Source organism: Grammomys surdaster, unplaced genomic scaffold (genome assembly GCF_004785775.1).
Source record: "Grammomys surdaster isolate TR1022 unplaced genomic scaffold, NIH_TR_1.0 203, whole genome shotgun sequence".
Classification (NCBI taxonomy): Eukaryota; Metazoa; Chordata; class Mammalia; order Rodentia; family Muridae; genus Grammomys; species Grammomys surdaster.
This window is the reverse complement of record NW_021604648.1, coordinates 75,977-99,195: the sequence shown is the minus strand read 5'-3', so window position 1 is coordinate 99,195 and position 23,219 is coordinate 75,977. Positions and strand designations below refer to the sequence as shown.

General features: G+C 52.1%; 1 protein-coding gene across 2 annotated transcripts in view; it reads left to right on the top strand.

Moving 5' to 3' along the window:
- The first annotated feature begins 3,258 nt into the window (after positions 1–3,258).
- Pde2a (phosphodiesterase 2A) overlaps positions 3,259–23,219 on the top strand; it is a 60,652-nt gene continuing 40,691 nt past the window's right edge. Inside the window, exons 1-2 of one of the 2 annotated variants that reach the window (XM_028770602.1) lie at positions 3,259–3,469; positions 13,435–13,496. In XM_028770602.1, the coding sequence (XP_028626435.1) occupies positions 3,451–3,469; positions 13,435–13,496 (81 nt within the window). In that variant the 5' untranslated portion in view covers positions 3,259–3,450. The remainder of the gene's footprint in view (positions 3,470–13,434; positions 13,497–23,219) is intronic. The other variant, XM_028770601.1, reaches the window with a different exon arrangement.

The following is a 23,219-nucleotide window of genomic DNA, read 5'->3' as shown; positions in this document are numbered from 1 at the left end:
AAGAGTATACAAACTCCATTTTCCTTACCTGCCTTTTCTTAAGCATCAGGCATGAACTTAAGCACAGATGACAGGTGGCCAGGATTTGAATTCTGGGTCTAGTGTTTACTAGCTGTATGAGCATGGACAATTTACTTAGTTTTCTCTGCCTTCCTGATCTATAAACTGCGGTTGATAGGACCAGGGAGATAGCCCAGTCGGTGAAATGTTAGCCTTGCCAGACCAGGACCCAGTCTGGTCCTAGAATATATGTGAAAATGCTGGTTGCATGTTGTTTTTCTGATCCCAGCACTGATGAGGCAAACAACTGGAGGATTCTGGGAGCTTTGCTGGTCAATCAGGAATCTAGCCTAATTGATGAGCTCAATACCAATGAGAGAGACTAATCTCAAAGAGTGGACAGCACCCTCGAGGACGACCCTTTAGGCTGCCCTCCAGCAAGCACTCACCTGTGTACACTAATACACATACAAACACACACATGTATACTCACATACCTGCACACACATCAGTCCTACTTTATGATGGGTCGGGGGTGGTGGCTTGCTAGGCATTGAAGCATGCCAGGCCTAAACGTGCAACTCAAATCTGAGTGATGAGGCTCGACTCTTGCCTTGACGGGACAGGGATCAGCTAGAATCTAATTCTGATCTTTCAGACCAGGAAGTACTTTCAAATCATGAGGGAGAGCCAGGCATAGTGGATCCCAGACTGTAGAGATAAGGAGCCCTGGGATCTACAGGGAGCTCAAGGCAGCCAGACTTAACCTTGGGGTGACAACACTTTCTAACCATGAGAGTTTGGCAAGGCCCTTCCCTTTGCAATTTGGCAAAGCCTTGGTTGCCCAACTGTGAGAGGACTGGCCAAGGAATTTCAAGGACTTCACGTGAAAACAAAGCCTACCAAATGCTGTATGGGATTAGGTTGCTCATTTATTGAATCTAGACGTGTTAACATCTCACAGATGTGGTGGTGGAGGCCCAGATAGATCCATTGGCCACAATCATGCAGCAGCTCCCGACCGAGTGAGGACTCCTGATCAATGCTTGACTCAGAACAAATAACACACAAAGACCTGAAGGAGACTGTGCACCTGGGACTATAGTCACCAAAGCAGGAGAGACTCAAGTAGGATTTAAAAATAACTTCTCAGGAGGCAAGTGCTGTGGAGGTCCCACCTAAAGATGGGGTGGGTCTGTGCCAGGTTGGAGCTGGCTCTTGACTGCAGAGCTAAGATGAGGTCCCTTGAAGATCCAGTGGCTAGGGCCAGTAACCATGCCAACATCTCCTGGGCACCTGTGTCCTACCTAGAAAGCCCGAGACCAAGCCAGTCACATGTGACCAGGATTACTAAGAGGTTTGTGTACTGGACCTGGGGACAGTCATCATCATATTGGTGATCTCTCCCTTTTTATAAATATACAGGAGGAAACTAAGACCAGGAAAGAGAAGAGAGTCCCATTGAAGGACTAGGTACAACCTTTGCACATCTTAGCCCATGTCATGTTCTATAGTGTTAATATGTAGGACAAATTGCTTTATTATGAAGATGCAATAAAAACACATTGACTTGGTCTAGATCCTGTCCTCCACCCCCCAGACCTGACTCCTGCGGGAAGGATACAAAGGGGTCCCCTTAGATCACTAAGGTGGCATCCAGAGAGGGACTTCTGGAGCAGATGGCCTCTTAGTTGCTCCTGAATGGTTAGCAGGGGACAGGGTGGCATCAGGACAGGCCAGAAGGCAAGAGTAAGGAAGTTGCTATCTGAAAGAAAAGGGCTATATAAAAACAAGGGGTGGGGGACTGTCAGAGCTGGTTGGCAATCAGGGTTGAACTGTGGAAGGTCTGTGATGCCAAGTGAGAGATTTAGGTTTTAGGGTGCTCGTGGTAGGGGCCCACTAAGGGTGTTTGAGCGCAGGAAGCTGTAAGGTCAGCTAGGATGGGAAAAAAAAATCCTTGTATGGAAGATCACCCTTTGAGCTACTGGGACAGCCAGGACACTTCCAAGCCTGTGCCAGGTGCTGGGACCGTGTCCAGCACTGGGCTCAGTGACTCAACACTGGGGAAATTGCTCCCTAGGGGAAAAGGGCCCAAATGAATCACATCTATGAGGTGGGGGGCTGGGGGCTCACTGAGTCACCTCCTGTGGGCTGGGGGAGAGGGAAGAACAGAAAGAGGGGCAGTAGCGCAGAAAGGAACCAGGGAAGGTCACAGTAAGGGCTGTCAGGAGTCTCTGTCTTGTCTATCTCACCATCATTCCAAGTTTGAGCCTTCTGGCCTCCATTGTGGGAAAACTGGGAAGGGGATCTGGCTGAAGTCACACTGGAAAAATCCAGGAGGACCCAAATTCACCCTTCGATATAGACACGTCCCGAGTCTTAGCCCATCTTATAGCAAGCAGAGTCTAGAAAACAGGTTGGTCCAGGCAAGGAGTTTGACCCAAGTTGCACAAATGTCCCCTCATCCCTCCAGCCAACCCCAACTGGGGTCGGGGTGCAACTCTGCGATAGAACACCAGGGGGCGCAGTAGAGTCACGGCTGCTGCAAGCGCCTGAGCACAGAGGCCGCTCTGCGGAGAAATGCGCTCCCAGCTCTCGGGGTCCCACCGCGGAACTGCGGACTACGTGGTCCTGGGGCTTGCACCCTCTTCAGCCTCCTGGAACGCCGATGCAGACCTACCTGGTAGCCTTAGGGACCCAGTGATCTCACCCCACACTTGGGAACGATGCGCCTGTGTGTGTGTCAGGGCGCACGTGTCTCCTTCACAGATCTGCTACCGCTTCAGGGCTCGTCCCATTTTGGGGCGACCTCTAAATTTCTCTCTCACTTTCCTCTACCCTCTGCACTGGAAGGAAAGAAGGGACGTCGGGGCTCCCAGACTTGTGGCCGCGGCCCTTCTCCCTGCACTGAGCTGGACTCGGCCTCGGGGCTCTGGCCGGGCTACTGAAGTCCAAGTGCTGGGGAGAGAATGTGGTGCGACAGTGCGCGGGACTCTGGGAGGGGCCCTACCACATAGGAGGAGTGACGATGGGATAAGCGGAGGGCAGCGAAGGCTGAGAGGCGACCGAGGAGAGGGAACCCTTATAGCCGACCCGCTGCAGGAGACATGGGAGGATGAAGGCCTGGCAGGGGGCGAGCCGGCCGGGATCGTGTGGGGTCCGATCTTCGGAAGGCGTTAAAGTGCTGTCCCCAGTAGCAGAGTCGTAGGCGGGGCCTGGAGGCCTGGGGCGGGGCGGGGGCGGGGGCGGGGCGGGACCAGGGCGGACCCTCCCGCGGACCGGCGAAGCTGTTGCGGACGCGCTGACCGAGCGCAGCGGGCCGGGCTGGAGGGGCGGGCGGGTGGCTGCGAGCATGGTCCTGGTGTTGCACCACATCCTCATCGCTGTTGTCCAATTCCTCAGGCGGGGCCAGCAGGTCTTCCTCAAGCCGGACGAGCCGCCGCCGCAGCCATGCGCCGACAGCCTGCAGGTAGGAGGGCTCCCCCATTCTGGGTAACAGGGTGAAGCGGGTGTCCGGGGAGCGCCCGGTCAGGGCCCGGTCCTCTGAAGAGCTTGCAGTCGTCTGCCCCACGGTCCACTCTCTCCTGAACCTTCCTTTAAGAGGGGACCCTTCCCTTAGTTCCGAACTGCTTTGTACTGAATGGGACTGCAGCCATACCCAGAGGGGGTCCTTGATTCTTCAGCTCACCGCTCAAATACCACTCCAGATTCTGACTCCTCTTCTCATCTGGAACTCCTCCATCCCAAGCCCTGAACTCGTTGGCCCCCTCAGCAACATTGACAGCTCTGTATAAGCCTCGAGTTCCCTCCTCCCAGGTTAACCCCACTCGCTCCCCAAACCTCCGGTTCTCTACTGTACAGATCAGATTCTAGGCACACCCATATCCTCTAAGCCCCTGGCAGCAGGGAACTTTACCTCATAAGTAGGACCTCACCCCCAAACCTCTAGCTTCTATTCTATAGTCTTACTCCCCATTCTTACTGATTATCTAGATTCTAGTCCCCATCTTCTGCCCAACCCAAGGGTCCAACCCCCTTTTAAGACCCCAGCTTCTCTCTTCTCCTCTACCAGACTGCCCCCTCCCAGTCCTCAGACCTCCAGTCTCCTCCTGTTGCCTCTCAGCCTCTAGTTTCTCTTGAGGTGATGGTTCCACATAATTCTTCCGGTTCCCAAATTCCAGAGCACATCGTTCTTTGACCCCTCTGCTGTTCTCTTTCTTAGTGTGTTGCTCCAGGATGCCTCCCTCTCTTGGTCTGTTCAGTTTTGTAGTCTCTATCTTTGTGCTGGGGTCTTTCTGTAACCATGCCTTCCCTATATGTCTGCCTCTACGTTGGGTTGTGGGGAAACAGGCTCTTATGACAGGGCTGGAGTATCTAGGACCTCCACCCCTGCCTGTGTTCTCAGGCATGGCATGAGATGGACTCAAGTCCACGGGCTTAAACATGGAGAATGTTGCCTTCGGGGGTTCCTAAAATATGTGGTGGGTAGGGATCATGAGGTGGGACCCTGGGGTATTTCTAACTTATAGATTATATTCCCTTATCCCAGCTGTCCTGGTGGTTACTAGGGCAGTTGGGTTTGGGGATGGAGAGAGGGGGTAAATTGCAAGCTAATGTCCTTCACCTGTGGTGAGGGACGGGTAAGTCTGGGGTGTACATGCTTATAGGAAGGTTCCTGCATGCATAGCATGTGTTGAGTGTGCCTTGTGCAATCATATATGTTGTGCTATGTATAATCCCATCATGTGTGTGAGATTCTTCCTGGGGAGATGACAGTATGGAGATTATGAGTCTGGTGTTACATGCCGTGTGTGACTACAGAGGAAGGCTTGTGGGTAGGAGTTGTAGCACAGCAAATGACTCTGGTGTGTGCATGTGGTTGTGTCTGTCATGGCATTGTGATGTACGGACAGCTTGCATGTTGAAGAATGAATGAGTGACTATGCATGCAGTATGTAGCCAGGAAGAGTCTTAGTACGGTCCTGTTGGTTTTGAACAGATGTCTTGTGAGAGGTAAGTGGAGATTTGTGTCTGGATGTGCTTCCAGCCTACTTGGTAGCTTAGGGTCACTATGGTACATCCTGGGTTTGCTTGGGGAAAATATTCAAACCCCTGTGTATCAGTGTTTGTGTACCTTGTGTCTGTGGTGATTGTTCATGCAACTATGGACAAGATCGGGTGCAGCCAAGACCCAGGGTCCGGTTCACCCAGCAGCTGGTTGACCAGGTTGGAGGGTAGGCAGGAGAAAGCAGTTTCCAGACTGAAGGACTTTATGTGTCTACAAATGGGTGATATTTTGGTCTGACATTAAGCATGCAAATTATGCAGAATATGTCTGCACACGTGCTTCTGTGTCTGAGTGGTGTGTGTGTGTGTGATTTAATTGGATGCATGCATCTGTGGCTAGGAAGGTGAGTGTGAGGTGTACGAGGTACACGGTGGGAGATGGAGTCTGAGTGTGGTGTGAAGTGTGGGTGTGGGTGTAAGCCGTGTGACTTTTTCAGTGTGAGGTGTGGGTTCTGTGATCTTTTCTCCCTGGGAGCTGTTTGCCTGTGAGAGGATGAATTAGGGATGCCTTGGGGCAGGGCTCAGGTCTGGGCAATGGAGTGTGAGCATAAGGTGTGTGGTGTGAGGAAAGAGGGATATTATGTTTGGCCATGTGTGAATACAGCAGGTGCCCCATAAATGTTTGTGGAGTGACGTATGTGTGCAGGGAAGGCTTAGCTGCCTTCCTGTCCTCGCTTTCCTTCTAATCAAGTCCCTAGAGGTGCCGTCGCCTGCCCTCCCAGCCCAGGCTGCCCCCTAGCCTTTGCCCTTCATCCTCCTCACTTTGACCAAAGCCTTTGTCTTGCGTTTCCTGCTGAGCAGGCACTGGACAGGCCGGCGGCGGGTGATGTTGTGGTCAGGGAACCTTTGTTCTTTTCCTCTTAGCTTGTCCCGTGTTTGGGGCCAGGTTTTAGAGGGTGGGGAGAGGATACAAGTCTACTTGTATACGTGTCAGCAAGTCTACTGTGTTTACTACAACCTTGGTAGAAGGGAGGGTCTACACTGACCAAGAGGTTGGCTGGTGTCTTTGGAAGTGCCCCTCAATACCAGAGCAGACTGCGCCTGTGGTTGACCAAGCCTGACAATAGTATTCTGTTCAAACCAGGATGGTTCGGTTGTCTTCCTGGGTCATTATCACCTCAGTGGTACTATACCAAAGCCCCATTTCTCTATGCTCCCCTCTCCTCCTCCCTTCTCTATGTTACCAGGCTGGGAGACAACTAGAAAGACTTCAGTCTGTGTTTGCCTTTGTTGACCCCACACCAAATGGAGAGATAGACACTGTTCTCATAAAAACCATTACCAGAAAGGATTGACCTGGTCAATCTTTGGGGGATCCTTTAGTCTGATGGCAGAGGTCCCAGGCAATAGAGACTCACATCATACTCTCCAGGGAACGCTCTGGAAAAGCCCTTCCGTGCACTCTCAACAGGTGTTAAAGAACATTTGGGACTCCTAAGGTTGGAACATTCAGAGCCATCCCATTAACTAGAAAGGGGCTGGGGCTTATTCAGCATTACCTTCTAGAAGATTCTTCAAGTGAGTTGTGCATAAGCTGGGCCTTGAAGCAGTGCGAGGTGGGAAATCATGCTGCTTCTGCCCAACTACGCCAGCAGCGCTGCCTGGCTTCTGGTCACCATCCCTGGTTTCCAGCTTTTCTCTCCCTTTTTTTATCCATTGTCTTTGGCTGAGTCACTGTCATAAGTGTGGTCGTCATCATTGCTTAGCTAGTTCTTTCTAACTTCTGAGGTCCTTTGATGACATCTTACCTAACGACTCAACTCATGCAAATGCCTACAAGCATTGGCGGAGGCCCTGCTAGGCCACATAGGTACAGTTTAAAGCATTAGGATCGCTTGGTGGGCTTCTTACCTTCTGTGTGCAGCAGCCCCCTCCTCATGCCTGGGTCAGCTGGCACCTCTCTCAGCGGCTCCCCAGCCTAAATTGCACTTGGTTCTATGGAGCCTTCCACGTCCACTGGGGTCTGGCTTCCTATGTCTCAAGCTAGGTCTGTCTCCTACTTGCCATTGGATGCCCATAATTGCCCTGGAGGGTTGGCAGCCCAAGCCATCAGCTAGAGAAACTGAAGCCCTGAGCAGGGAGTTCCTCCCAGAACCTTATCCCTCTAACATTCCCAGAGAGGAAGAGATGGCTGGGCAGGGCTCACAGCATGTGGCAGGGCCGATACCACTGTCCAGCTCTCCTGGCCACCAGGCTGGGCTCTGGCCCCAGCACCATGCTGTTCCTTGGCTGGCCTCTGTGCTGCCTGTGGCGGATAAATGATTATTAATGACCCCCCTGGCAAAGAGACAGGAAATGCTTCCCAGCCACAGCTGGGGCACTCTTGCCTGCCAGCCTGCCAGCCTGCCCGCCCTGGCCATGGGGGTGAGCATCATGCTATGTCCGTTCTTTCCTGCATCCCAACTCCTCCAGCCCCTCTCACACCTCTGACTTTGACCTTCCAGGACTAGAGAACAAGCAGATATCGACCTTTCTCTTCCATGTCCTTGCTCCCAACTTCTCATTTCTACCATCTTCCTGTCTCAGACAAGAAAGAAGTAACCCCTCTTCCAGGAAACCTTCCCTGAATGTTCAGCCAGTTCCTCTGGTACCCACTCTCATGGGCTTGAGAACACAATGTCTCTGCCATGGGCATTCTGTCCTTACTCCTATGGCTGTTCTGGTGGTTCTACAGCTGGACTGAATGCTTTCTGTAGTCTGTCTTCTCCTCCTGGAAGTCTTTAGCCCGACTTCCTAGGGTTCTCACACCCCTGGCTCTGCTTGCCCTAATAATACTCTGTACACTGCCAGGCCTTCTTAGGTGCATGCTGTGTGAGTAGGAAGGTGAGAGATGAGTGTCCCCAAGTCTGTGCAATATTATGTCACCTAGCCTGACACAGGTAGCTCAGACCCAGGTGCCGGGGTGAGGCGAGAGGGAACCCAGGCAGAGGCTGGTGTGTGACTAAGGCAGAGCCGACTGGGGCCCTCATTCAGCCTAAGTTAGAGAGGAAGAGCAAGCTGGGAAGCTTTCAGAAAGAAACAAATCTGAGAGCCAAGGGATGAGCCTGGAGAAAGCTCTGGAGAAAGGAGGATGGTAACTGAGGTGGCTTGCTGGTGGCAGACAGAGGGAAGAAGACTGGCACTCTCAAGCCCCATGCTTCTGCTTATGGACCTGGACCCTGGACTGCCAAGGTGGGCATGCTGCATGGTCGCAAGGCAGGGGAGGGACATCAGGAGACAGGAGACGTGGCTGGTGAGGCTGGCAGGATCCAAAATATTCAGGACTTACAAACCATGTTGAAGTTTCTGGATGTTTTCCAGGGAGCCGGCATAAGAGGGAGGAGTTGAAAGAAAGGATTGGATGTCAGGACTGTGGGTTGTGAGCAGCTCCCTGGAGTGGAAACTGAGGCTTAGGCTGCTGTGGTCCATGCTAGGGATGATGAGGCCTGGTCAGGGAAAGCATGCCATGCTGGGAGAGGGAGTCCAGCAACAGAGGTGGGAGGGGAGGAGAAGGGGCTGCTTGAGGTGACTGGTGGGCTCTGTGTGGCCTCTGAGAGTTCAAGAGAGGAGACAATGATGGTGTGGGGATGAAAGCCTGGGCTTCCAAGGAGCACCTTGGTTCCTCCAAGAAGCACCTCCCAGGTGGTCATCAGCCACGAGGCTAACGGGGGACCTGGATTCTACTCAGGGCTGCTGTGCTCTCACCAATACGTATGTGGGCAACTGGTGTTCGGAACCAGAGAAACTAAAAACAAGCTGCAAAAATTAGTAGACTTTAAATCCAAAACTGTATGCGAATACATGTAAATTTATGAAAATGAGCAATGTACCTGACCCTTCCCATGTAAATTGTAAACTGTTGCTTCCCTGGACTTTATAACTCAGGCTCCAGTGAACTGTCTCTGATGTGGCCACCCCCCAGGGCCCCTGCCTTCCTGTTTTGAGGAGCCTGCCCTTCCTTTCCAGCTGGTGCCTGGGGTGAAGGAAGACATTTTGCTTTTCCTGTCCTTTGCCCTGAGGGAATTAGCCCTTTGCAACCCCCATGCACAGCACAGGGTGGAGGGTGGGGGAGACAGGCTGAGGGTATTGAAGGGAAAAGAAAGAGAAGAAGCTGAAAGGAGACCTGACAGCGGCTGGGAGGGTGGCAGCAGCTGACCCAGCACAAGCAAGGGTCTTCAGAATTTCAAAGCTGTCCAGTTGTCAGAAACACCAACCTGTATAGGTCCAATCGTCCAGTCTCGAGGCCGGGCACTGCTGGGTTCCTTGCTTTGTGATATATTCCTCTCTGAGCTGTATTTTCTCACTTATAAAACAAGGAAGTTGGAGGCCCGTAGCTCTGAGGGCTGTATGAGTACCAGCTCCTGAGGGACTGTCAGCTTGGGGTTCTCACTGGGAAGATGAGAGCCTTCCTTGACTCTCAGCTCTCAGCCCAGGGGCCGGTGGGTGTGTGGCTGTGTGAATCCCACATTCTGTGACTTTAAGATGCTGGGACTCTGGGAGCCCAAGATGCGGACATTCTGTGCATGTAGGATTCTAGAATTTGATGATTTGATGATTCAATGATGCTAAATGGGGCTGCTGGGAAGAGCTGCAGCCACCTGCCTTGTTAATGTCAATGTTCAGTTATTAAAAACATAACAAGACACAATGGAGACAGATAGCTTGGGGTGGGATGGCAGCTCCACCCCCAAGTGAAGGAGGGGAGGAGGGGTGCCTTGACATCAGGAGATGGGAGACCCTTCTAGCCTGGTCACATGGGCTCTCCCCTGCCACTACAGACTTGGTACATGTTCATGTGAGGGACCCGCCACTTTCTAAGCTTGTATGGCATGGCAGTCAGTCCCATCACCCGCTGCCTGCATCCCCCAGCCATCTTAGACTATGGCCAAAGAGCACCGTTCCTCCCAGCCCCCAAGGTGTCTTCATAGAGCTGTAGATGGATGTAGAACACAGAAGGAGGGGCCTGCTCACCCCCTTTCTCAACAGCTGTCTGAGGGGAAAACAGGACACGAGTACTTCCTGGACACGGGTGTGGAGATGCAGGAACCTTTGCCAGTGAGGGCTGGGGACCCAGAGACTAACCAGAGGATAGTCTCTGTACTCCCTACAGACTCAGTTCTTATCCTGAGGCTCAGGGTCTTAGAAGAGCTGATGGGGCCTGGCCTGAGTTTGTCACAAAACCAGCCCTGTTGTCTAGTACCTCACTGCCTCTCAGGTCCTGCTTGTGCCTCATTACCCAGGCCAGAGTTGGAAAGAGTTGCCGTTTAGAGCTTATCCTTGGTAACCCTGCAGCAGCCTGTCAAGGCTGCATGTCCAGAATTCCCCAGCCTAGTGGGCTGCCAGATCAAAACTAGTCCAGGTCTCATTACCCAGCGGGTCTGAAATGGAGCTCCCTGATTTCCTGGGTGCACCTCATTGCCACCCAGCCTTTCCCTTCCCCTGGGATCCCTGTGAGGCAGGAGTGGAGGTAGGACTCTAGTTCAAGGGCAGAGTTCCTGTCTGCCACCCTCCGGCTTTCTCCTCCCACATGCTAGAAAGCAGGTGGGAGACAGCTGTTCTTGTCATCCACAAGGCTCCATTGTATACTCCCTCCTGTCTGGGTCTCAAGAGTAGGGTCCCCTGCAGGGAACCCTCTGCAGCTGACTGGCTCTTAGAGAGCCTTCCTGTGGTTCCCAGCAGGGCTTTCCTCTCTGCTCTGCCACCCCTGTTTCCTCATACTCTCTCTTGGCCACCAGCCCCAGACTCTCTCCCGTCCCTATAGGTCTCCGTTTCTGGTTGTCCTAGAAGATCAAGTCGAACCCTTTTCTTCTGATGAAGAGGCTGCCTCAGAGAGGGGACGATCCTGACTAGAGTTACACAGTAGGCTGTGTGCTGTGCTCCTTCTCCTCTGGGTCATGGGCACACTGCTTTCGGCCTCTGGTGTCCAGGGTTTAAGAATTGACCATGATAGACACAATACACAGGTACCTCCTGAAGCCCAGCTAGCTTCTCTTAGCCTTACCCCACAGCCTCTGTCTCTCTTCTTTGCTCAGGCCCCTGTCTTCTCCACTGTCTCTGATGTCTAGATAGCCATTCCATTTGGCAAACCCTGACCTTGGGACTCAAGTTGGGCATCCATGTCTGGTATGGGTGGGTACCCATGCATACAGACACACAGACATCACAAGCACAAACGAATCCCCTCCCAGGTTAAAATTAGTCCAGACATAGAGGAGGCCGCTCTGGTTGCTGCTACCTTCTCTTTGCTGTAAACCCCCATGCATCTCGTGTGAAGCCCTTCGGGGTCCTGCAGATGGGCTCCACCTCACTGGAGGCATGAATCTCTATTCCTCTCCAAGCCCACCTCAGCAGTGAGGTCCCTCCCTTCTGTCTAGAGGAGTCACTCAACTTCCTGTGACTGGGTGGGAAAGCCAAGAGGTTCCCCAGAGGACAGTGGGACAATGAGGAGACTAACAGATGAGACTTTTCATCTTCTACAAGCAGGCCACACCCCACCCTGACTGCCCCACCTGGCAACTTGGGCAGAGCTGTTGCCCTTGAGTACTAAGGGTTTTGTGTGCCCTCTGACACATAGGTCAGAGATTGGAGAGCCTTGATAACCCATGGTAGTCTTTTGACTGAATCCTGAGAGGTCAGGTTCTTAGGTTATGGGCAACATGGGGGCAGGTAAATGGGTATTCCCAGGCATGGGGGCAGGGAAGTGTGTGATAGGGCAGTGGTCAGCATTACAACTGGGGAAGGCCTGTGAGTACCTAACTGAGATTCTCCCCACATCTAGTTCCCCATACTTGGGGTAAAGTAGAGAGGATAAGAACAGAGAGAGATGAGGTGTCCGAACAGGAGCAGCCCTCTCTCAGAGTCTCTGAGGGTGGTAGAGCCTCACTTCCACTCGCTGTATTCTCCTAGGAGACGGGGGCACTCAGGACTGTGGGGAAGAGGAGGCAAGTGTTTTGTGCACAAAAGGGATGTCCCCTAGGGTCAGACACTTATCTCAGCCCTCGTCATTTCCCCTGCAGGACAAGGCAGGGTTAGTGGGGTCATTGCAGATAGGGAAGGGACAAATGCCAACAAATGCCAGACCCTATAGTAGCCAACACAGGTGACCTTGTCATGCCCTGGGTTATAATCGTTCCCCTGTAGAGGTCTAGCCACTCAGCCACACTTGTCCAGGGAGATGACCACTCCTGGACTGTCGCTCTACACACAGACACCTGAGTAACACTCAGGACTAGCTGAATATGTAGCAAAGCAGGAAACCCCACCGGACATAGGGGACATGTGAGACAACCAGACACCTGACACAGTCACTCCACAAGTATCCACACACCAGGTGCAGCTACTGTCACCTCCCCCATCACCCATGTGAGGGCCAGAGACTCCTATAGCCATAGGCAGGTGTCCAGTGCCTGGGTAGGAACAGAGGGATGCCAGGCAGGGAATTTAGCTCTCCCCATGCCAGACTGTGTCTCCCCACCCTGTGCTCGAGGCTGTTTATTTCCTTTCGAGGATGAGTGTTTTGTCCCCCTCCCCCTCTCCCCACCCTGTCCCCACCACACGCTTCCGAAGCTGCCAAATCAAATCAGTCCCTGCACCCTCGCCAGGCTGGCATGGAGGCCAGCAGCTGACGGGAACGAAGCCAGGCTCAGAATATCCCACCGCCTGTCCGATGCTGGGACATGCTTGGGGGTGGAGGTGGGGAAGGGCAGGAGCCTGCAGCTGGCCCAGGACAGTGCTTGTCAGAGAAGCTGGGGCTTCTCCAAGTTGCCTGAGTGGTAGGCCTCTGAGAACAAGTGAGTGGGTCCCTGATGTGTCTGTCAGGCCTGCAGTAGCACTGTTAGCAGCACTCTGGGAGCAGTGGAGGTGGTGGTGAGAGAACTGGATAGAGGTCCAGTCGAGGCCCAGAGGGCTCAGTGCCTGATTAGTGATAACTGCTAGCACACAAGACACAAGCTCTTGGGATTTTCAGTATCTCTAGACTTTGAGCGCCAAGGCCTAGCCCACTCTGGAGAGTCACTGACTACTTCAGGTGGGTGTTCTGATCCCATTTTACAGATAAGTAAATTGAGGTTTAGGAAACACTGAGAAGGTTTCCTGGAGAGAAGTAGAAATGGAGGGACCTCAGGATGAGTAGAAGTGTGTTCATTTCTGTGCCTCGGGAACACTAGGCAAAAAGGCAAAATGTGTCTCTGTCCTCAGAGCCGAGAAAAAGCAGAGACAGAGATGCCCAGGGATCAAGAAGATGTTTCAGGGAGAGCCGGGCACAAGCAGGCAGGGCTGCCTGGAGGAGATAGCTACCTGTAGGTGTACTGGAGTCCGATGGGAGGGCAGGCTGGGGAGAATGGGAGAAGGCCTGCTAGGCCTCAGCCCTTGGCCTTCTTGTCTCTGCAGCCAGCCAGGATCCCCTTGCACAGAAGCCAGAACCCCCAGGGAGTAGAGACCGCCGACTGGAGGTGAGAGCTCAGTGGACGGAAGAGTGGGTGGGCGTGGGGGTGGGGTGCAGGATTTGGAGGTTGGAGTTGCATCCCCTGCCCACCCTCTCCAGCCTAAGGGCTCACACACACACTGAGACCCCTCTTCTCACTCTGTGCCCAGCCTGGAGGGCTGACTCCCTGACCTCAACTCAACTGGAAGCCATTTCTGACTCCTCTCTGGTTCTCCACACCCTTTGGATTCCCCGTCCATTGCAGAGTTCCTCTCCCAGCTCCATCCCTGCACTGTCCATCCTCCTGACACTCATTGGCTGCTTACTCTCAATTGTCCCGGCTTCCCTGTGAATGACAAAAGGATCTTTCTAACCTGACTACTCACCATTCCCCATGGTCCCCATCCTCTTGACCTTCTGAAGCTCTGGCCTATCACAATTTCCGTCTGTTCCTGCCTCACCAAACACCTGCTGCTGACATCCTGAACAGTCCTGGGCTCTGCAGTAGCCCCCCTCCTCCAGGATGGCCTCCTCCTACTCTCCATCAAATCCAGCCCCAGCCCGCTCACGCCTCCTCCTCTGAGCTCTTTCACCTGGCAGTTGGGTGCTAGGGCATTCTGTTGTCTGTCTCCACTGTGTGCTTTCTTCATTCTGTGACTCTGTGTGTATGCCTGGCTTGCCCCCTGCACTATGAGCTCCCTACGCCTGGGAACTGTGTTTCTCTCATTCCTTAACTCCACTGATGGGAGGGGCACCAGCCCAGTTCTGACTGTGCCTTTGAGGGTGTCTTGAATTAACTTCCACGTTCAATGGGTAGCAAAAATGGGGATAAACTGTGGGTATCGAAGATTGAAGAGTGGTGTGTGCCTGTGTGTGTGTGTGTGTGTGTGTGTGTGCATGTGTACTGATTCCGGTGTCAGTGTGCCCAAGAGAACTGAGAGGAAGAAGTTGTTGCCAGTGTCAGCCCCCGTGGTGCCAAGCACATACCCTGTACAACTCTTAGCATAAGCTAAGGACAGCTGTGTTTGGGAGAAGTCAAGACTCAGAGCAGGTGCTGGGGGTGGGTCATGGTAGAGCTGAGGCTAGATACCTCCCTGCCCATTCATTAAGTTGAGAAAGAGATGCCCACCAGGGTTTGGGGCAGGGGCTCAACATGGCTTTCCTACTGTGGCATGAGACCACATGTGAATGTGCCTTGCAGTGGGACTGGGTTCTGATGCTAGGCGCTGGCCAAGGGAAGGGGAAGGGACCAGAGCGTCATTATTAATTTATTTATTGCCATGGCATTCCCCATGGGTGGGAGCTCCCCCCAGAGCTGGGACAGATGGTGTTCCTGGGAGCCAGCAGTGTCTTAGCAGCCTCGGCCACCCGCCAGGAAAGACTGCATTTGTCACCAACCCAAGAAGCCACAAGGGGAGGGATTTGGAGAAGCTGAGACCCTCTAGGGTTGTGGGGGCTGAAGGAGCCTGGCTCCAGGTTCAGTGTCTCTGTGCGCAGACTCTGTTCCTCACCCATTGGCCCTCCTGTCTGCAATTCTCATCCAGTCCCTTCCCCAATCCACGGGCAGCATCCTCTCCATGAGGCCTCCCTGGATCAGGCCTTTGTTCTCCGCTGCAGTCTCTCTCCCTTTCCTGTTGGGTCCTGTTACCCTCTCACTCTGATTAAGGATTTCAGGCTGGGACTGTCTCAGCTCTGTACTACCCACAACCCTTCACTCATCTCAAAGGATGGCCATCGTCAGCTTTGCCTTTTAGGAGAGCCTGCTCTGGTCTGGGTCTGTCCCGTAGCAGGCATGAAGTCATCTTCCTCACCTGTAAGCAGAGATGAGATCTCCTGATGGATAGAGTTCAGGTTGGCAGAGCGCTTGGTAGAACAAAGGCCCTGGGTTCTGTCCTGAGCACTGCATAAATCAGGCACAGTGGTCAGCCTGGGATACAAAGTAAAACCCAAAATAACATAAAACAAGCAAGCAAAGACAAAAAATCCAAACAAACAAAAAAGATCTCCCACCGTCACTGGGACAGAAATGCACTGTTATTAGCATTAACGTCCTGAGCAGCTGGGAGAAGCTGCAGGGTCCATGTGAGGCCCAGACCCAGGCCTGTGCCACAGCAGGTTGTGGGAAGAGCTTTCTTGTTCAGTGATCCTTACACTCAGGACTAAATTACCCTCCCTTCCCAGCCCCAGCATGCACACAAGGTGGTGCACACAGTGGGGCTGAAATGAGGCTTGTAAAGTTCTGCAGGCATGGAACACTCTTCTGGCACTGGCTCAGCAGCAGCAATGGACACCATACTGTCAGTACCCCTTCCTACCCAGCAGGCACCGGTTCAGCATACTCTTTAGAGATGGCTCCCTGGCCTCTGACCAGCTGGGACCCAGGCCCTGGCCCATTCTCAGTAAGGACAGTTCAGGCTGGTGAACTGAGCTCACCAAGCTGATACCTCCAAGCTGGGAGCAGTGACCAGGTGGGGTCCTGGAAGCTCCAGCTAGGATGAAGGCTGCAGCAGGTGCTAAGACAGAGGCGGGCATGGAGCACAGGCACAGGTACCTATATCAAGCTCCCCGATGCACGGTCCAGTCATCGTGCCCCCATGGCTGCCTTTAGAGACTATATCCTTTGGCATGGCACCACTCCCCAAGCCCACTGGCGTCTCTCATATCCATGTCTTGTTCTTGAACAGTCAGCGCTTCACTCTGGTGGATTTGCTCCATCCTCAGCACACACTAGTTCTTCCAGTCCCCCAGCCCCACACCACACTTGCTCATACTGACCCATCCAGGTTGAATGTGTGAGGTTTCCCACCTCAGGTGGAGTCGATCTTCTTCCCTCCCTGGACACTCAGAGCTCGAAGTTTCCCTGCACGTACCATTGGGCGACTTGTTACGTCACATAGTTACTGGGTTGTAGATCTCCTCTCAAGTTACTGAAAACACCTGACTGTCATTGCTCTAGGGTTCAGTTGGGCCTGGTATACAGTAGATGCTTAACAAAGCGTCTCTCACTAATGAGCATACTTGCGCATAGGGTTGGAATAGGTAAGAAGGAGGCTCAGTTGGTGGATTAGGGCAGTCATGAGGCTTCTGAAAGACTTCATGAAGACATTCTTGGAACTATGAAGGATGGAGAGAGTCAAGGCCAGAGATCAGCTCGGCTGTCAGAATCCATGTGGTCAGCTCCCGACAGAACCAATGAAGGGTGTCAAGGACCAGGAACATCCAGATAGAAGTGTCTGAAATTCAGCCCTAAGGGGCATTCCCAGGAGGTGAGAAGGTTCCCAGGAGGTGGGAAGGTGTGGTTTGAGAGCTAGGGAGTGAAGTAGAGGCTCCAGTGTTGTAGGAGGGGCCCATGCACTGGTTCACAGTGGGCAGATCTGGGAGCCATGCTAAGCAGGATCAGGAGTGCTGTGGAGGAGAAAGGCTTGAGTGAGCACAGGTGAGCAATAGGACAGGACCACAGGTCGGTGGAGCACAGGTCCTGGATGCTGGTGTGAGCAGGAAGAGCCACACCGGAGGCTCTTTGCCAGGCCTAGTTGAACATTCCTGATCAAGCACTCCTCCTGCCAGCTGTTCCGGCTTCTTCCTGAATTCTCACATCAGTAGCAAGTGGCCTCAGTGCTGCCCTGTGGCCCCTGAGGGAGCGACTGCCAACAAGTCGGCTGTGGCATCTGGCATCCACAGGGGCCCCGAGGCCCTGCCATCTGTCTGTGCCCACCTGTCAGGCTGCATGGGCCTGGGGCATGTAGAGCCTTGGGACCAGAGAAGAGGTTTCAGCTGTCATCCTAGCCTGTCTCTCTGTCTGCCCATCCATCTGTCCAAACCCCGACTGATGAGAGAACAGTGGGAACCACCACAGGCAGATCCTTCCATCAGCGAAGCACAGGGAGAGGTGTCAGAGAAGATGAAGCTGGGATAAGGCCAGGCTGTGGGCAAGCTCTGTTTTAGAGACACCCAGGCTCCGTGAGAACCCGGACTCAGCTCAGAAAAACAACAGGGACTGGCTGAGAGACGCACAGCAGGTCCACAGTGGTGCTGGGGCAGATGCTGGGGGCCCAGGCATGAGCATGAGAGCAGAACACTATCCCCTCCCCCACCCAGTCCTGCTTGGCCCTTGGCTGTAAACACTCAGAGAACAAGTTCCGTTTCCCGGGAAATATTTATCTCAGGCCGTGTGGGGAGCGTGTGCGTTGGCCTCCTTGTGTCCTTCCTGCAAGTTGGCCCGGGCAAGAGGTGAGGGGCCTTGGCAGCCAGGAGGGACAGTCTGTAGGGCCACAGGAAAAGCCAGGAAGGAGGAGGCGTACCCTGAGTTCTCTGACTGGAGCCTGAATCAGAACCGTTCTGGCCTGGGAGGGAGGAACCTATTTCTCTAAATTCCACAGAATGACCTCTGCTCTCTCATCCTGTCTTCATCCTTGTCAGCCCTGGCGCTGCCAGGTTCCCGTCTCTAAGACATTTTGTTCCTGTCTGGTTCCTCAACTCTAAGCCTTTTCTTTCTCTTCCTCCTTATTTCCCAGCTCTTGGGGCCTTCCTTAGGGGTGGTTTCCTCTAGGGCAGATTTTCTAACTCTCTGACCTTTTGACCTTTTGTCATCTGCCCTCCTTCCTTTGTCAGGCTTCCAGACTGAGGCCTGCTGGTCTTGTCCAAAGTCGTTCAGACAATGTTGTAGCCTGCCAGGAGTCTCACTAGGAAGCACAGGGCTAGGCACTCTATCAATGGCGCCTATGTGGTACCTAGTGGGTATCTCCTGTGCCCATCTCATGGGACCAGCCCAAGCCCAGGCACTTGGACAATTTGAGTGTGTTAAGGGGAGACTGAGAAAAGCCCCATGAAACCATGTAGAACAAGCAGGAGCACAAAGTGTTTCCCAACTGGCTACGGGCTATATGTCCCAGACAGGGCCCAACCCAACTGGACCCTGACAACAGGAAACTTCTGAAAGAACATGCCTCAGCTGAGGCCTCTGAGCACAACAACAGGAAACAGTGTTGACACGAGGCAGCAGCTCTGTGACTATGCCTGGCAAAGGGGTGGGTGTGGGTGCTGCTTTGGTGACACTGAGAACATGGGTGGTGGGACAATGGGTATTCTAAGGGGTGTGGACATTGGGCCTGTGACATATGATACTACTAAATATAAGACCATGATTATGGGATTCTGTGTAGAGACCAAATGAGTTACTGAATACTGCTTGTGTGACACTGAGCTACTAAGTGTGTGAGACAGTAGGGACCTTGTGTGTTGACTCTGAGGATAATGATGGATACATAACAGGTGTGACGTGGTGAGAATCAAATACATAAACATGGGGAAATGACACTGCGTGGTAATAAGTTGTGGTCCTGAGCTTGTGGCTCGAGGGTCTTGACACTGAACTGTGAGGTCCAATGTGTGCCCCAAGAATATGATATGCTAAAGCTGAATGTGTGAACAAGGATGTGACAGGAGGTGACATCGGGGGTGACATCAGGGGTGTGTGAAGATGGCTATGATGCTCATAACCCTCAGCCTGGCGTCGCACATGTGATGTGTAGTGGTCATGACAAAATGAAAGGTGAACCCACAATGCCGAGTGTGACTGTGTTGTGGGAGGAGACGGGGAAGTAGCACAGTACAAGAGGCAGTTGGAAAGATGCCTCTGAGGGCTTCCTGTATCGTGGTGAGTCGAGTAGCACAGCAGGGAACTAGGCAGGCCCGTGTGAGCCTCCTGAGAACTGAACAAGCCTTTGAGAGGGTTGCAGGCTGAAATGATTGAACTCGTTGATGACTTTGAAGGTGAGAGAGAAGGCAGAGCCTGTGCCGTCGTGTGGGCGTGAGAGGCTAATAAGAACCCCTGAAGTGGGCTGGCAAGACCGCTTAGCTGGTAAAGTGCTTGCCCAGTATGAGGATCTACATTTGATCCTTCCACACTGGAAAAAAAAATGTACAGCAGCCTGCTCCTATAATACTAGTCCCGGGGAGCCAGAGACAGGAGGAACGCTGGGCTTGCTCACCAGACAGCCAGGCTGGATGAGGGTCACAGTCAGTGAGAGACTGTTGAAAGAGCTAATGTAGAGAGTGGCTGATGATAACCTGAGGATAGCCTCTGGCTTCCAGGCAGATCCTGCACGCAGGCATGACCACTGAGACTCACCTCTGCAGAGGAGGGCTAGGGTTGCTAGACAGAAGGTGGGGCCAAGGAAGATGAGACATTTTTATTGTGGAACTTCCTATTTTATTCTTTTTTGAGACAGGATCTCATGATGTAGCCATGGATGACCTGGAACTCACTACATAGACCAGGCTGGCCTCAAACTTACATGGATTCTCCCTCCTCTGCCTCTTTTTCCTGAGTGCTGGGATTAAGTGTATTTACCACTATATCTGCCCCCAAATAAAAATGCTTTAAGCACAATACCATAAAGCTACAATACGCTGTCCAGTCACCCAGGCTCGACACTGGTCATGACCAGTCACCCAGGCTCGACACTGGTCATGACCAGTCACCCAGGCTCGACACTGGTCATGACCTAGTCATGTGCAGCTCACATTTACTCTCCTTAACTTTGTAGCCTCTCTTCATTTTTGTTTTCAATTTTCTTTGGTTAGGTTGAAAAACTATTTCCTTGAGGTAAAATATACACAGGAGACTTTTCTGCCCTTAAATACATTCACACTGGGGAAGCAAAGGTGGGTGGATCTCTGTGTTTGAGGCCAGTATGGTCTACAGAGTGAGTTCCAGGGCCATCAGGGCAACACAGAGAAACCCTGTCTCAAAAACAAACAAACAAACAAACAAACAAAATTGTTTACAATGTTTCTGAACCAAGTTCTAAATTTTTTTTATCTCCCAAACAAAATCTACCTGTGAAAAAGCCTTCTGCCCACCCCGGCCCACTCCTTCCCACTTTCTAGTCTCAAGGGGCCTCATCTAATCGGAATCACGCAGTGTTTGTCTTTTGAGGACTGGCTTTCTGTCACTGAACACATTGTCCTTGAGGTCCATCCGTGTTGGAACACATGACAAGACTTTCTTCCTCTTATGGTCAACTGATTCCAGTACACACATTCTTGCTCATCTGTTTGCCCACCAATGGCCACTCGTGTCATTTCCACCATTTGGCTGTAGTGGGTATGTCACCACTGAACACAGAACAGACTCTGCATGCAGGATCTGCCTGGAAGCCAGAGGCTATCCTCAGGTTATCATCAGCCACTCTCTACATTAGCTCTTTCAACAGTCTCTCACTGACCGTGGCCCTCATCCAGCCTGGCTGTCTGGTGAGCGAGCCCAGCGTTCCTCCTGTCTCTGGCTCCCTGGGACTAGTATTATAGGAGCAGGCTACTGTACATTTTTTTTCCAGTGTGGAAGGATCAAATGTAGATCCTCATACTGGGCAAGCACTTTACCAGCTACGCGCTCTAAGATGCCTTCAATACCTTCAATACTCTGCCCTCAATGATCTTGGGTATATATCAATAATCATTCTTGCTGGGCCATATGGTAATAATCCACATTTGGTTTTTATGTTTTTTTTCTCTCTTTATTTTAGTTTCTTAAAAAAATTACCTTTTATTTAGTTTATGTGCATGTGTACATGTGCTTATGTGTGTTGTATATACACCATGGCACACATGTGGAGGTCAGAAGACAGCTTGCAGGGGTCAGTTCTGTCCTCTACCATGTGGATGGCAGGAATTAACTCAGGGTTGGTGGCAAGCACCAACCTGTTTGAAGGCCTGTTTTTTTGCCATTTGTCCCAAAACGGCCTTGAATGCATGGTCTTCTTGCCTTAGCCCACTGAGTTACAGGTGTGCACTGGCACACTTGGCTGTGTTTTAGTTGTTACTGGTTTTTGAAGTGGCCATACAGTATCTTGAAGCATCTGCATCTTTTTCTAGTCCTGCCTGTGGTGTATAAGGGTGTCTGTCTCTCCATCCCTTAGCCATCCCTTACTGTTTTCTGGATTTCTCAGATAACAGCCTTCAGAATGGGTGTAACGTGGCCTCTGGCTGTGGTTTGCTTTTCTTTTCTAAAAGATTAGAGCTATTGCACATCCTTCCAGATGGCCATCCTTTCTGTGTGTCTTGTGTGTGACTTCTCTAGGGAAACGTCTACTCACGTCCTTTGTTCATGCTTTAGGTTGGATTGTTTTGCTTCCTGTGGCTCTTGGGTCATAGGATTTCCTTATGTGTTAAACCTTTATTAGATACAAGATTTGCAAGTATTTTTCCTCTCATCCTATGGGTCATTTTACTGAAACATTTTTATTTTACTTCATTTAACTTAGATGCTATCTTCCCCTCCTCAACCCTTCTACCGAGTTCTACCTGCTACTCTCAAATCACATTTATTCCTTTATTCCTTTACTTACTTATTTATTTATGTATTCATTTATTTATTTGGGGGCAGGAGGTTGTATTGAAATGAAACAATATGACACACAGAGCCAGCATGGAAGCCCATCCTAGAGCTGTGACAGGGTGTGACAATGGCCCGATAGGATGTGTGATACAGAGAATGTGAGACATCCCGAGTGGAGGTGACAGGAACGAATCATTGTGTGACAGTCAAGGTGGAACACTGTGGACACTGGAGCAACCCCGTGTCATCGACTGTGTGGGACCTGCTGTGAGAAGGTCACAGTGACTGTGTCCATGTGTGATATCTTGGGGTGATGTGTGTGGCACTGGGCATAACTCTGTGTGGGAGTGAGAGGGACTGAAGATGATTTGTGAGTGACTGTGTCTGGGGTCAGTCACAGTCATACTTGCTGACATAGGACGGGGGGATGGACATTGTAGCATGGACAAGAGACATTCTCAACTGGGTTAGAAATACTGTCTTCGACCAGGTGTGAGGAACCCTCCCTTCTTCAGATACCCGGGAATGAATCACAGGGGAGGCTGCCTCACCCTGGAATAAGCCTTCAGAAGCTGACCGAGCTGACCAAGGGCAGTGCTGTAGGTTCTGACTGAAGCTCGTCATTTTATTTGGTGAGCCTCAGTTCCCCCAAGTACCACATAAGGTTGTTGATGGTATTATAGGATGCAGTCTCTCATACCGGGTGAAGGTTCTGCCTCTTGGGGTGTCTCCTCCTCAACCCTAGACCTTGAGGCATTTAGCTGATGGGAGCATCCATAGGGCCACCTGTGAGAGATGTGCTCCCATGGGAGCACCTGTGAGAGAAGTGCTCTCATGCCTCAGCCCTTTTGTCTTTCCCTGTTCACTTTCTCCTGTCCCTGGCTCAGTGTTGTGGCTTCTATTTGTCCCTGCATTCCTTTCTCCCAGACTCCTGCTGTACTCACCAGCCCATGAGCCTCCAGCGCAGGTTCCTGAGGCCTCATTCAATTAAGACCGATGCAATTTGCTCATGGAAGGAAAAAAAACCCCATAATTTGGTTAATCACACCAGTAGGGGATCTGGGTCTGCTGGGGAAAGCAGGGAAGGGTAGGAGGCTCACACAAACAGCTGGGGACATAGGTGTCCACTGCCTGTCCCAGGACCTAACCACTCCCTCAGGTTCTTTCAGGAGTCAACAGAGTCCAAAGCTTGGGTCACCCAAAACCCAGCTGGAGGTTATGATTCAGGAGTGTCCCCTTCTTCCCCACTGGTGCCCCTGGTTGAGTTTCTACCTGATTCTGGGCCTATTTCCTTATATATGAAGTTGGGTTGAGTTGACTCAGAGCCCCCAGGCTGAGTTAACTGGGCCCAGTATCTCAGCTGCAGTTTGTGCCCCAATGGCTCCTGTAGGATATTCTTCCTGGGCCATA